Source organism: Salmo trutta, chromosome 6 (assembly GCF_901001165.1).
Source record: "Salmo trutta chromosome 6, fSalTru1.1, whole genome shotgun sequence".
NCBI classification, from domain to species: domain Eukaryota; kingdom Metazoa; phylum Chordata; class Actinopteri; order Salmoniformes; family Salmonidae; genus Salmo; species Salmo trutta.
The window spans coordinates 20,283,547-20,297,851 of record NC_042962.1 but is presented as its reverse complement, the minus strand read 5'-3'; the positions used below and the strand labels follow the sequence as shown (position 1 = coordinate 20,297,851).

The 14,305-nt window shown below is 46.2% G+C and overlaps 1 protein-coding gene across 10 annotated transcripts in view; it reads left to right on the top strand.

Annotated features, from left to right (window-relative positions):
* Positions 1-14,305, top strand: part of LOC115195626 (microtubule-associated protein 4) — a 115,840-nt gene that overhangs the window by 30,922 nt on the left and 70,613 nt on the right. For 9 of the 10 annotated variants that reach the window (XM_029755690.1, XM_029755685.1, XM_029755688.1 and 6 more), the window contains one exon: positions 3,141-3,197. The exons of the other annotated variant lie outside the window; for it this stretch is intronic. In XM_029755690.1, coding sequence (XP_029611550.1) covers positions 3,141-3,197 — 57 coding nt within the window. The remainder of the gene's footprint in view (positions 1-3,140; positions 3,198-14,305) is intronic. 10 annotated transcript variants of the gene reach the window in all.

The window sequence follows — 14,305 nt, the reverse complement described above, 5'->3', positions numbered from 1 at the left end:
TTAGAGAGGAGGGAGTGAAAGGATGCCAGGTCCGCAGGGAGGCGAGTTTTCCTCCATTTCCGCTCGGCTGCCCGGAGCCCTGTTCTGTGAGCTCGCAGTGAGTCGTCGAGCCACGGAGCAGGAGGGGAGGACCGAGCCGGCCTGGAGGATAGGGGACAGAGAATATCAAAGGATGCAGAAAGGGAGGAGAGGAGGGTTGAGGAAGCAGAATCAGGAGATAGGTTGGAGAAGGTTTGAAGAAGGAGAAGGTCCGCTCTCTCCACTGGCTTCCAGTTGAAGCTCGCATCCGCTACAAGACCATGGTGCTTGCCTACGGAGCTGTGAGGGGAACGGCACCTCCATACCTTCAGGCTCTGATCAGGCCCTACACCCAAACAAGGGCACTGCGTTCATCCACCTCTGGCCTGCTGGCCCCCCTACCTCTGAGGAAGCACGGTTCCCGCTCAGCCCAGTCCAAACTGTTCGCTGCTCTGGCACCCCAATGGTGGAACAAGCTCCCTCACGACGCCAGGACAGCAGAGTCAATCACCACCTTCCGGAGACACCTGAAACCCCACCTCTTTAAGGAATACCTGGGATAGGATAAAGTAATCCTTCTAACCCCCCCCCCCCCCTAAAAGATTTATATGCACTATTGTAAAGTGGTTGTTCCACCGGATATCATAAGGTGAATGCACCAATTTGTAAGTCGCTCTGGATAAGAGCGTCTGCTAAATGACTTAAATGTTTGAGCAGAGGGAAGAGATGATAGGATGGAAGAGGAGAGAGTAGCGGGAGAGAGAGAGCGAAGGTTGGGACGGCGCAATACCATCCGAGTAGGGGCAGAGTGAGAAGTGTTGGATGAGAGCGAGAGGGAAAAGGATACAAGGTAGTGGTCGGAGACTTGGAGGGGAGTTGCAATGAGATTAGTGGAAGAACAGCATCTAGTAAAGATGAGGTCAAGCGTATTGCCTGCCTTGTGAGTAGGGGGGGAAGGTTAGAGGGTGAGGTCAAAAGAGGAGAGGAGTGGAAAGAAGGAGGCAGAGAGGAATGAGTCAAATGTAGACGTGGGGAGGTTAAAGTCACCCAGAACTGTGAGAGGTGAGCCATCCTCAGGAAAGGAACTTATCAAGGCGTCAAGCTCATTGATGAACTCTCCAAGGGAACCTGGAGGGCGATAAATGATAAGGATGTTAAGCTTGAAAGGGCTGGTAACTGTGACAGCATGGAATTCAAATGAGGAGATAGACAGATGGGTCAGGGGAGAAAGAGAGAATGTCCACTTGGGAGAGATGAGGATTCCAGTGCCACCACCCCGCTGGCTAATACAGGGTGATGTGCAAGACTCTCTCTGGGCAATGCAGGGTGATGTGTAAGACTCTCTCTGGGCAATGCAGGGTGATGTGTAAGACTCTCTCTGGGTAATACAGGGTGATGTGCAAGACTCTCTCTGGGTAATGCAGGGTGATGTGTAAGACTCTCTCTGGGCAATGCAGGGTGATGTGTAAGACTCTCTGGGTAATACAGGGTGATGTGCAAGACTCTCTCTGGGTAATGCAGGGTGATGTGTAAGACTCTCTCTGGGCAATGCAGGGTGATGTGCAAGACTCTCTCAGGGTAATGCAGGGGGATGTGTAAGACTCACACTCTTCTCTCAGGGTGATGTGAAAGACTCACTTTTCTTTCAGGGTGATGTGTAAGACTCACTCTTCTCTCGGGGTGATGTGAAAGACTCACACTCATCTTTCAGGGTGATGTGAAAGACTCACTCTTCACTCAGGGTAATGCAGGGTGATGTGAAAGACTCACTCTTCACTCAGGGTAATGCAGGGTGATGTGAAAGACTCACTCTTCACTCAGGGTGATGCAGGGTGATGTGTAAGACTCACACTCTTCTTTCAGGGTGATGTGAAAGACTCACTCTTCTCTCAGGGTGATGCAGGGTGATGTGTAAGACTCACTCTTCTCTCAGGGTAATGCAGGGTGACGTGAAAGACTCGCACTCTTCTCTCAGGGTAATGTGCTTGGCTTTTATTGTTCCCATCTCCATCAATGAATTCCTTCCATCTATTCTTCCTTCCTGGGAGAGATGAGCGAGAGAGAGAGAAAGAAAGAAAGAGAGCTCTACAAATCTTCATTCACATTACCCCCACGCCACACAGTAACATGGGTTTATATCTATTACCCATGTATGTTTCTGTAATTGTGCTGTATGTGTGTGTCTGTCTATAATTTGATTATGGTGTGTCCAAGTCTGTAAATTGTTATGTCTGATATTTGTCTGAAGCATTTTTCCCCGCTGCTGTTGTCTTGGTTGGATGAGGCGTCTCTTGAAAAACCTATTTGATCTCAATGAGACTAACCCGGATGAATGAAGGTTAAACGAACAATCGCTGACCGTACTGGAGCGCGTGCAGCCAGGCGTCTTAGAGTTTCACATGCCGTATGAGCAGATCATGCATGTTCTAATGAAATGAACGCCAGGATTAGTCCTTAGCGAATGGGCTTCACCATCTACACCCAACCGATACCACCGTTAATCCACGCTACTGAATGTGCGGATAGCTGCCAACGTCTAATCTCACTTTAATTCAGACCCCCGTGGTTTCTGGGAAGGGCTGCCATAATTAGGCACGTAACTAGGCCCAACGGTGTAGGACAACTATAATCCTAAAAGTGAGAAGAAGCGTGTGTGTGACGTTACATGACCTTATGTAAGCAGCTCCAGATAAGAGACTGATGAAGCCAGACAGAGCTGGACAAGGCCTGCCATTTTGGGTCTGATGGTGTGTCACTCCAGCGGCTGCGGCCTGATTTTAGTGGAGTGTTTGTGTCTGGGTCCAACAGACTGTGACTCAGCTGTAGGCCACGTCTCTTGTCCAGACAGTCTGTCCAGACAGTCTGTCCAGAGTTGCAGACTGTGTGTGGGAAGTTTTCCATGATGGCCAACTTCAGAAGTACCTAAGGCAGAAATGAAGTGTTGGTTCCAGCTGACGCACCAACACACCTTGTTGGTGTGTGTGTGTGTGTGTGTGTCCAATCAGAAAATGAATAGGTAGTTGGTCTAATGTGTGTGTGTGTGTGTGTGTGTGTGTGTGTGTGTGTGTGTGTGTGTGTGTGTGTGTGTGTGTGTGTGTGTGTGTGTGTGTGTGTGTGAGCAGATGCCGACTCTGTGTTGGAGAATGGCGAGCAGGACGCCCAAGGGGCACAAAAACCCGGTAAGAGTTGATTCCCAGAATTTTCCACTCTGAACGTACCACCTGATCATTCTCATGCACCTTCGTCCGTCACGCCTGTTTCTCGTCCTTTACTTCCTGTGTCCTCGTCATTTGCTTGAGTTATTTCTCTTTTTGAGTGTTTTGACTGTGTGTGGTTGGGTTGGCTCCATTCTTACTTGTATAGTCAACCAAGGACTTTCAGGGCAGGATGTGTAAGGTTAGTTATATATTGGTAGTCCAGGATGTGTAAGGTTAGTTATATATTGGTAGTCCAGGATGTGTAAGGTTAGTTATATATTGGTAGTCCAGGATGTGTAAGGTTAGTTATATATTGGTAGTCCAGGATGTTATATATTGGTAGTCCAGGATGTGTAAGGTTAGTTATATATTGGTAGTCCAGGATGTGTAAGGTTAGTTATATATTGGTAGTCCAGGATGTGTAAGGTTAGTTATATATTGGTTGGACCTTTTTGAGGTTCAACGGCATCGTGTCACACACTATAAAAGTACAAGGCCGTTATTCTGTCTTTCACTTCCTCTCTATTTATAGAAAGGTTCATCTTTACCTTTTCTTCTCTCTCACCTGTATCCGAGAGGCTGAATAGCCATTACTACTGTTCACAGGAACTCTATAGAAGTTACAGAATCGCCTGAATTGTGCATAAGAACCTTGGAAGGGACCAGAAAGAAGGTGTTTCTGTGAACACTAATGTTCTGTGAACACTCTCAAGTGCTGCCGTGGATCACTTCAGTTTCTCAAGCGCTGAAGTGCTGTCTACTCTCGTCCTTCCATCTGAAATGAGGTGTTCTGTGACTAGCTGAGTGGTCTTTATCAGAGTGTTCTGTGACTAGCTGAGCGGTCTTTATCAGAGTGTTCTGTGACTAGCTGAGCGGTCTTTATCAGAGCGTTCTGTGACTAGCTGAGAGGTCTTTATCAGAGTGTTCTGTGACTAGCTGAGCGGTCTTTATCAGAGCGTTCTGTGACTAGCTGAGCGGTCTTTATCAGAGTGTTCTGTGACTAGCTGAGCGGTCTTTATCAGAGCGTTCTGTGACTAGCTGAGCGGTCTTTATCAGAGTGTTCTGTGACTAGCTGAGCGGTCTTTATCAGAGCGTTCTGTGACTAGCTGAGAGGTCTTTATCAGAGTGTTCTGTGACTAGCTGAGCGGTCTTTATCAGAGCGTTCTGTGACTAGCTGAGAGGTCTTTATCAGAGTGTTCTGTGACTAGCTGAGCGGTCTTTATCAGAGCGTTCTGTGACTAGCTGAGCGGTCTTTATCAGAGTGTTCTGTGACTAGCTGAGCGGTCTTTATCAGAGCGTTCTGTGACTAGCTGAGCGGTCTTTATCAGAGTGTTCTGTGACTAGCTGAGCGGTCTTTATCAGAGCGTTCTGTGACTAGCTGAGCGGTCTTTATCAGAGTGTTCTGTGACTAGCTGAGAGGTCTTTATCAGAGTGTTCTGTGACTAGCTGAGCGGTCTTTATCAGAGTGTTCTGTGACTAGCTGAGAGGTCTTTATCAGAGTGTTCTGTGACTAGCTGAGCGGTCTTTATCAGAGTGTTCTGTGACTATCTGAGCGGTCTTTATCAGAGCGTTCTGTGACTAGCTGAGCGGTCTTTATCAGAGCGTTCTGTGACTAGCTGAGCGGTCTTTATCAGAGCGTTCTGTGACTAGCTGAGCGGTCTTTATCAGAGCGTTCTGTGACTAGCTGAGCGGTCTTTATCAGAGCGTTCTGTGACTAGCTGAGAGGTCTTTATCAGAGTGTTCTGCCTATCTGATGGAAGCTTCATTATTGCCTCTGAGGTAATTAACTAACTGCAGCACTGGAGGGGGGAAATGAACTCTGCTCTGCCTTTATGCCATCTCCTATTGAACGGCCCTTTTAATTACCCACTAACAGACAAACGTGTGCCGTAGGACGTCAGTATATATTTCAATACATTTCAGCAGACTGTAAGGGGAATTCCACTTTGGGTGTGTGTGTGTGTGTGTGTGTCTGTGTCTGTGTTTTGTACACTCCTTTTCTTTCTTTGCTTCCGTTTGCTCAGTCTAATTCCTTTGCCATTCTGACAATTCCAATCCACCACATGACCCTTTCTTGAAATACTGTGCATGACCTTGATGAGGTTGAAATTGCATGGATGAAATAGTTAGTCTGATGCACCCAATGCTCTATTACACCAACACTCATATTTACCAGACAAGTACAGCACAACTCTCTCTCCCTTCAGCCCAGGTTGACTTGAATAAGACTAGAGAGCTTGTGCCCGTTGGCAGTGTGGCTGAGCCCAGCATGTCATAGTGCCCGCCTGCCTTGCCCATCTGACCGGGGTCGATGGGAGGGTGTTACTGGGGAGCAGGACTGCGGGCGGTCGTCTGGGTTGGCGTGACCTCTGTCCGTCTGTCTGTCTCTGCCCCTCGATCTGTTTGCATGCCTCGGTCAGCGTCAGTCACTGCGGTTACAAAGTGAGTGTGCGGGGGCAGTATGTGTGTGTGTGGCGGGGATATGCTGTGGGACAGGGGTGTTCTCAGGGAGGATGTATTCTGGACTTCCAGACCAGGCTCCAGTCCAGACTTGTAGCCTGTATTCACTTAATCCTGTCTGACTCTTGATTTGCCTCAAATCCACTGTAGGATACAAGAAGATGTCATCAGCTATCTCATAGTGAGGTTGCGCAAATAGAAGATATGTTTATATTAAATAATGTCTACCCATTGATAGTAGGAGGTTAAGATATGTCTATATGAAATAACATACACCCATTGATAGTAGGAGGTTAAGATATGTCTATATGAAATAACATACACCCATTGATAGTAGGAGGTTAAGATATGTCTATATGAAATAACATACACCCATTGATAGTAGGAGGTTAAGATATGTTTATATGAAATAACATACACCCATTGATAGTAGGAGGTTAAGATATGTCTATATGAAATAACATACACCCATTGATAGTAGGAGGTTAAGATATGTCTATATGAAATAACATACACCCATTGATAGTAGGAGGTTAAGATATGTCTATATGAAATAACATACACCCATTGATAGTAGGAGGTTAAGATATGTCTATATGAAATAACATACACCCATTGATAGTAGGAGGTTAAGATATGTTTTTTATATGTATAATAGCCACCTACTGGTGATGAAATTGTGCTTGACTACTTGCGCGTAGCACCTGGCCTTTTCTGGGTACATTGATTCCATTTATCATTATCAAAGGTAACCTTTTGGGGAGTAGAGTAGAGTAGAGTAGAGTAGAGTAGAGTAGAGTAGAGTAGAGTAGAGTAGAGTAGAGTAGAGTACAGTAGAGTAGAGGCAGGAGGTATAAGTAGTAACTAGGTCAGAGAATTGAGACGTAAGGTGAATGCAGAGACGGGAAGCACAGTTTGGGAGCCATGAGAATGAGTGTGTGTGCGTGTGTTTGTGCTGCATGATGCAACTGGCTGCGATGCATGTATGTATGCTACTGCATGGGGAAATGCTTGGGGTAGGCAGGTGTTGTAGTTGGCAGAACTGGTTTTGTTGTGATCGCTTTACTAACCAGCACTCTTGTTCTCTTCCCTATCGCCCCTCTCACCCACCATGTCCCCCCACTCCTATTCATACTCTTATACCCTCCTTCCCTTTCTCTTGGTTCATCTCTCCATCTCTCTCTACCTCCTATCTACCATTCATCTCTCTCTCCTCTCATCCTCTTTTTCTTCCTCTCTTCCCTCAACTCTCCTCTCTCTTGTCCTTCCCCAACCCAAGCTTCAGAGGACTAGAACAAGCCACCGCCTGAGTGTCACCTGTGCTTCTGCTTCTCTGCACCTCTCCTCTCCCACCTCAGTACCCCCTCCCCCTATAACAACCACACCACCACCACCACCGCAATGCCCATCAGCCTGGAGACCTCTGTAGGAAACATTGTGGACCCTCTCCTGACTCTCGCCAACCTTCCATCAGAATATGGGGGTTAGGGTGCTCCACTGCCGCCAGCATAAGTCCACTCTCTCTCCTACTCTGAACCTAGAGGACTAAATGAGCAAAAATAAGCCTTCACCTACACAGATGATCAAGCACACAGTAGCTATGCAGGTACAGACTCATACACACAAGGAACATTCAGAGAGAATATACACACACACACACACACACACACACATGCAAACACATACACTAACACACACAGATGCTTTGAAACTCCCTACACTCAAACCAGAGTATGAGTAGGGTCCTATAAAAAAACTATTGTTGCCTGATTCCATTTTTAACATTTCGTTTTTCTCCGTTTTCTTTTTCCAGGTTTCCGTTTTCCCCAGTTTTTTTTTCTTCAGGTTTTCAATTTCAAAATCACACTTTTTTAATAGAAAACAACTGAACTGGATGTTTTAAGTCCATGTTTTAACAACAATGTTTAAACCACATCAGGAGACCACTTTTGAGGTCTGGGCAAATTGAAAAATCTAGATTTCTGGGTGTAATGACCCTTTTAATTCTAGTGTGCAACTAGCAACAGGCTGTTGTTTAGCTGTCAAAACAAAAACACTTGAATGGTGCGAATAATCATGAGATCATTCTGCCAGGCAAGCACAGTCTACTTTGGAGTTAACATTTCAACGAGAAGGGTGTTGGGAGTCTTTCCATCTACCAGAAGGTTTTCATTAGCATCATCGCTAAGGCGCACCGCTCATCCACAGACGGGAAGTTCTCGTTGCCTCCTCAGAAAGTTTCAGGAAATATACGAATCCCTGATGCATTCTGTTCGTGTCATGATGAACTTCAGCAAATTAATTCATTTTCAGCACATTTAGTCGATTCCCTATTAAGTCCAAGACATTCTAGAATATTGTTGAATTCCGCTTTAACGTCCGGACTCCGTGATTCCGTCCGCGTTCTCCGCATCGCACATTTTCTAGGGCCCTAGATGAGTGTTATAGGATGCTACAACTTCGAGTGAGAGCACTGTTAATATGGCTGGTCATGAGGATATGGCTGGTCACAAACACGCCTGTCTGTCACCCTGGCCTCTTCTCATATCCCATATGGCCCCTTTTGCTTTTTCATATTGTTCCAGGAAGTGATGCATACTACTAGTAACTGTAGTATACTGCACACACATGGGCACGCCATGATTACTCTTCAACGCACATGCGCCCTCACTTCTTATTTATTCACGTGTAGTTTACATACTCGCCCTTCCACAAAGTTTCTCCACCCAATTTATAATGGAGCATCTCTCTCTTTCAGTCTTCTCGCTCGCTCTCTCTTCCTTGTGTCACTCACTTACTTGGTGATGTTTTATTACCCTTCAGTGGACAAGTTCATCTCCACACACACACACACACACACACACACACACACACACACACATAAACTTTGATTTGACCCACAGTACCACTGCCAGCCGCTCTCCTCCCGTCAGCACCTGGGATAGCTCTGCCAGCGGGTTCTCCTAACACCAAACCCACGCTGCTTCTAGCTCTGTCGTCAGGTTGTCTCTGTCCTAAAAGTCTGGGCTGTTTCTGAAAGTCCCGTTATTTTCTCTCTAACACACTACCTTTTTAACACACACCACTCGGCGTGCAAGTTCACACGCTTTCTCATTCATCTGTCGTTTGTTTCATTTCAGTTTAAAGTAAATCAAGTGAAAGTTAAGGATGACTGAAACATATTTACGAGGCTTACCGACCTCCTTTTTCCCCCTATGGCTTTGCTGTTCTCAGAAAGTCGTCCCCTTGATTTTGACTACTCTCCGTGTTGTTGATATCGAGCCTCACCCTCCTCCACTGCACATCTGTGTACAGCGCTCTTTTTATAGACTGTCCGTCCGTCTTAGTTTGTCCATCTGTCTGCACCTTGTGCTAATAAACTCTTCCACAACTTGGCTGTGCATTCCTCTTTCTTCATCGGTTAACCTCCAATTAAACCCTTGTTGATTCTGTGAATGTTGCTTTTTGCTTTTTGCTGTTTCTAACTTTTTATTTCCCGTTCAAATGATATCATGAAATTTTAATTCACTCCACCGAACTCTGTTTTTCTTGACAGCTGCGAAAGAGTGGAGCTCCGTTAACACCATTTTTACCATAGTAACCTTTCGATGCTGTGTGTTTTTGCCATTTTACAACTTACATTAGACATGACACTCTGCTTCAGAAGCCCGCTGGTGGCCGAAACTGGTACACTTTAACAGGGCTTTTTTAGCCTTTCTTAATATACAGTATAATATATTATTCATAGACAAACGTCTGAACCATCCATTTTAAGGATGGGCGATTGATATGGAATTCATTTGATTAATTCAAATGTATGTTTTTTTCACAATATTCCATTTGCCTGAATCGCCAGAATGATGTTTTTCTTTTTCTTTCGTTTTTCGTTTTATGACCGTTTATGTCCGCTTGTTTCAATGTTGTTTCAATGTTGTTTTAATGTTGTTTTAATGTTGTCTCGTCTGACCAACTTCTTTTAGAATGCATTATAGAAAATGACCCCAGGTCTCATGAACCATCTGTCAAGCACACGCCTACGTGCGAGTGAGTAGCCAGACAATCTTTCTATTTAAAGTCTAGCCAACTTGGATCTATTCGCTAGCTAACAGGGTTGAACTGTTGAACTGTTAGGAACACACCCTTCTGTTCGTCTCCAACCGTTTGAACACACTCCTTCGCTCCTTCTGCTGTGACTCTGCAACTTCCCATTTTACACACACACACACACACACACACACACACACACACACACACACACACACACACACCAAGTCCCTGCCACTCACTGCAACAAAGATGAAAGATCACGTCTTCCTCTCTGACCACAAGCCGTTTCAACTCGCTATTTGCATTTGAGGTTTGGTCCAACAGAGTCATTACTGTAATAGGGGAGAAGTTAACATTTCCACCTATTCCCTTTTTATGTTTCAACTCCTCAAACTGCGTGCCGAGCAGCCCCTATCAAAACGGAAGTATCAACGAACGTTTGATTCTGGGAAAATGAATGCTCAGTTTGTGTTGCATGCATTTTCCACCCCAGACTGTAATACTAACTATTGAGTCCGTGTTTTATAAATGTGTAACGAGCATAAAAACAATGTATATAAGGAATTGGCAACTCGTTCTCATTCTGAGAAATAAGGCAGGCCACTTGATTTCAACATCTGAACAAAGTGGACAGGCTAGAGTGTGTTCAAACGGTTGGAGACGAACAGAAGGGTGTGTTCATAACAGTTCAACCCTGTTAGCTAGCGAATAGATCCAAGTTGGCTAGACTTTAAATAGAAAGATTGTCTGGCTACTCACTCGCACGTAGGCGTGTGCTTGAAAGATGGTTCATGGGACCTGGGGTCATTTTCTCTTAACGCCAGCTACAAGAAGCGGGTTAGTTTTAGTGAGTGTCCATTACGCACGGTTCTGTTCAGATGTGTAACAATAAGGGCGTTTTGATAGACTTCAAAGCCAGATCAGTAATTACTGCAACAACAAAAAAGCAGGACGAGCTAGTTTGACAATGAAGTGATGAGTGGGTCTTATGGTTGTGGAAGGCAGGTATAATTTCACCAGCACTGAATTCATGAGATTATTGCTGTTTGAAATGTAGTATATTTGACCTTTTTAATATTACAACAAAGCGTATTTAGAAAACATTTTGTTTTAAATGAAGACGTATCGTGAATCACCCATAAGTTGAGATCTGACCTAAAAATCCTAACTCCATTTGCCTCGGTCGCAAACAGCACCTTGATTAATAGCATTATCTTATTGACATGGGGAATAGTTTGACCTGCAATGAGGTAGTCTGCTTGGTTTAGTAATGTTTCTGAAGAATAATGTTTCTGAGACTAATTCATGAGGACACCCTTGCCTGATTCGTCATGGACTTTAATGAATCAAGCTACTTTAACAATACAAGAGGGACGGGAGACAGGTGGATATGACCACAAAAGGACACTTGTTTTTTCCTACTGTTTTGATGTCCTTGTCTAACACAGCCTTTACTCTTAGGAGAGCTCTGTCCTTCTTCGTTCATTTAACTTTACTCGCACCCTTGTGAGATCAGATCATCCCGACCTGTCTATTCCTTCTCCCCTCTGTGCCATTAGACTGCAGTTAGCACTGTGTGTGTCTGTGCATCTGTGTGTCGATGTTGGTGTGTATGTGCTCTCCAGTTCTCTTCCCTGAGCGGAACAGGGGGCCTGGGTAGCACTGCTGCTGCGTAGCCTCTTGGCAGGCTTCTCTCTGTCTCGCCAGTCCGGGGGGAGATCTCCAGCTCGAGCTGCAGCTATATGGGTCAGGTTGGCCTACTTACGGCTGGGGGCTGCAGCAGCAGCGGCTGGATGGCCCCACATCAGATGTGCTTCATGGGGAGGCAGAGCAGAGGAGAGCGGGGAGGACAGGACCGTCCCTCCAGAGACCCACAGGAGCCTGCCTCCGAGTCCTCAGAGCCCTGGTACTGCCAGCTGTGTCACCCACAACCCTGGGAAAATAGAGAGGGAGACTGCCCCTGCCATGGAGCGAGATGGAAAAACGTTGACCTATACATTATACATACTTACTTTCATTAAAATGCAAAGATACAGAGCTGCCACCAGGAGAAAGGTAGGAAGAGAGCTTGACAGAAAGACTGAGACAGAGACCGAGAGAGACAGAGACCGAGAGAGACAGAGACCGAGAGAGACAGAGACCGAGAGAGACAGAGACCGAGAGAGACCGAGAGAGACAGAGACCGAGAGAGACCGAGAGAGACCGAGACCGAGAGAGACCGAGAGAGACAGACTGAGACTGAGAGAGAGACAGACAGAGACTGAGAGTGACATAGACTGAGACAGACATAGACTGAGCTTGACAGAGGCAGAGACTGAGAGACAGATATTGAGAGAGCCAGACTGAGCGAGACAGAGACCGAGAGGCAGAGACCGAGAGAGACCGAGAGAGACAGAGATAGACAGACGGACAGAGACGGAGAGACAGACACAGACTGAAAGAGAGACAGACAGAGACTGAGAGTGACATAGACTGAGACAGACATAGACTGAGCTTGACAGAGGCAGAGAGACAGATATTGAGAGAGCCAGACTGAGCGAGACAGAGACCGAGAGGCAGAGACTGAGAGAGACTGAGAGAGACCGAGAGAGACCGAGAGAGACAGAGATAGACATAGACGGACAGAGACGGAGAGACAGACATAGACGGAGAGAGACAGACATAGACGGAGAGAGAGAGACAGACAGAGAGACAGACAGACAGACACTGATAGAGAGACAGACAGAGACTGAGAGACAGACGGAGTCTGAGAGAGACAGACGGAGTCTGAGAGAGACTGATAGAGACTGAGAGTAGAGAGAAAGACAGAGATTGAGAGAGAGAGACTGAAACAGACTGAGAGAGACCGAGACTGCGCTTGACAGAGACTGAGAGACAGACTGAGACAGAGGCAGAGACGGAGAGACTGAGACTGAGAGAGACGGAGACTGAGAGGCAGTGACAGAGAATGAGAGCGACAGACAGAGACTGAGAGAGACAGACAGAGATGGAGACTGAGAGGCAGGGACAGAGAATGAGAGAGACAGAGAGACAGACAGAGACTGAGAGAGGCAGACAGAGACTGAGAGAGGCGGACAGAGACAGAGAGACAGACAAGGATTGAGAGAGACAGACTGAGACAGACCAAGACTGAGAGAGACCGAGACTGAGGGAGTCTGAGAGAGACCGAGACTGAGAGACAGAGTGAAAGAGACAGACAGACACAGAGACTGAGAGAGACAGAGACTGAGAGACAGAGTCTGAAAGAGACAGACAGACACAGAGACTGAGAGAGACAGAGACTGAGAGAGACAGACAGACTGAGAGAGACAGAGACAGTTATTGAGACAGACATAGGCTGAGAGACGCAGAGACTGATTTCGACTAACATAGACTGAGAGGCAGACAGAGAGACAGACAGACAGACAGACAGACTGGGAGAGACAGACAGAGACTGACAGAGACAGTTATTGAGAGAGACAGACATAGACAGAGACTGACAGAGACAGACAGACACTGAGAGAGATAGAGACGGACAGAGACTGAGAGAGACGGACAGAGACTGAGAGACAGACAGATTGAGAGAGACAGAGACGGAGAGAGACTGATAGAGACAGAAACTGAGAGAGACTGAGAGACAGATCGAGAGAGACAGAGACTGAGACTCTGATAGAGAGACTGAGAGGGAGAAAGAGACTGAGGGAGAGACAGAGAATGAGAATGAGAGACAGAGACTGAGAGAGACAAAGACAGAGACTGAGAGAGACAAAGACTGAGACTGAGAGAGACAAAGACTGAGACCCGAGACAAAGACTGAGACAAAGACTGAGACTGAGACAAAGACTGAGACTGAGAGAGACAAAGACTGAGACTGAGCGAGACTGAGACTGAGAGAGACTGAGACTGAGAGACAAAGACTGAGACTGAGAGAGACAAAGACTGAGACTGAGAGAGACAAAGACTGAGACTGAGAGAGACAAAGACTGAGACTGAGAGAGACAAAGACTGAGACTGAGAGAGACAAAGACTGAGACTGAGAGAGACACAGACTGAGACTGAGAGAGACAAAGACTGAGACTAAGATAGAGAGACAGAGACAGGGACTGTGAGAGACTGAGACAGAGACTGAGACTTAGAGAGACTGAGAGAGTTAAAGACAGACTGAGAGAGACACAGACAGAGACTTAGAGAGACAGAGACTTAGAGAGACAGAGACTTAGAGAGAAAGAGACTTAGAGAGACAGAGACTTAGAGAGACAGAGACTTTGAGAGTGACAGGGACTGAGAGAGAGACTGAGAGACAGACAGACTGAGAGACTGAGACTGAGAGAGACTGAAACAGATTCTTAGAGAGACTAAGACAGAGAGACAGAGACAGGGACTGTGAGAGACTGGCAGACAGAGAGACAGACATAAACCGGGAGAGAGAGACAGAGACTGAGAGAGAGACAGAGAATGAGAGGGAGAGACTGAGAGAGACAGAGAGACAGGGAGAAAGAGACAGTTATAGACAGAGACTGAGAGAGACAAAAACAGAGACTGAGAGAGACAAAGACAGAGACTTAGAGAGACAGAGAGATAGAGACGGACAGAGACTGAGAGAC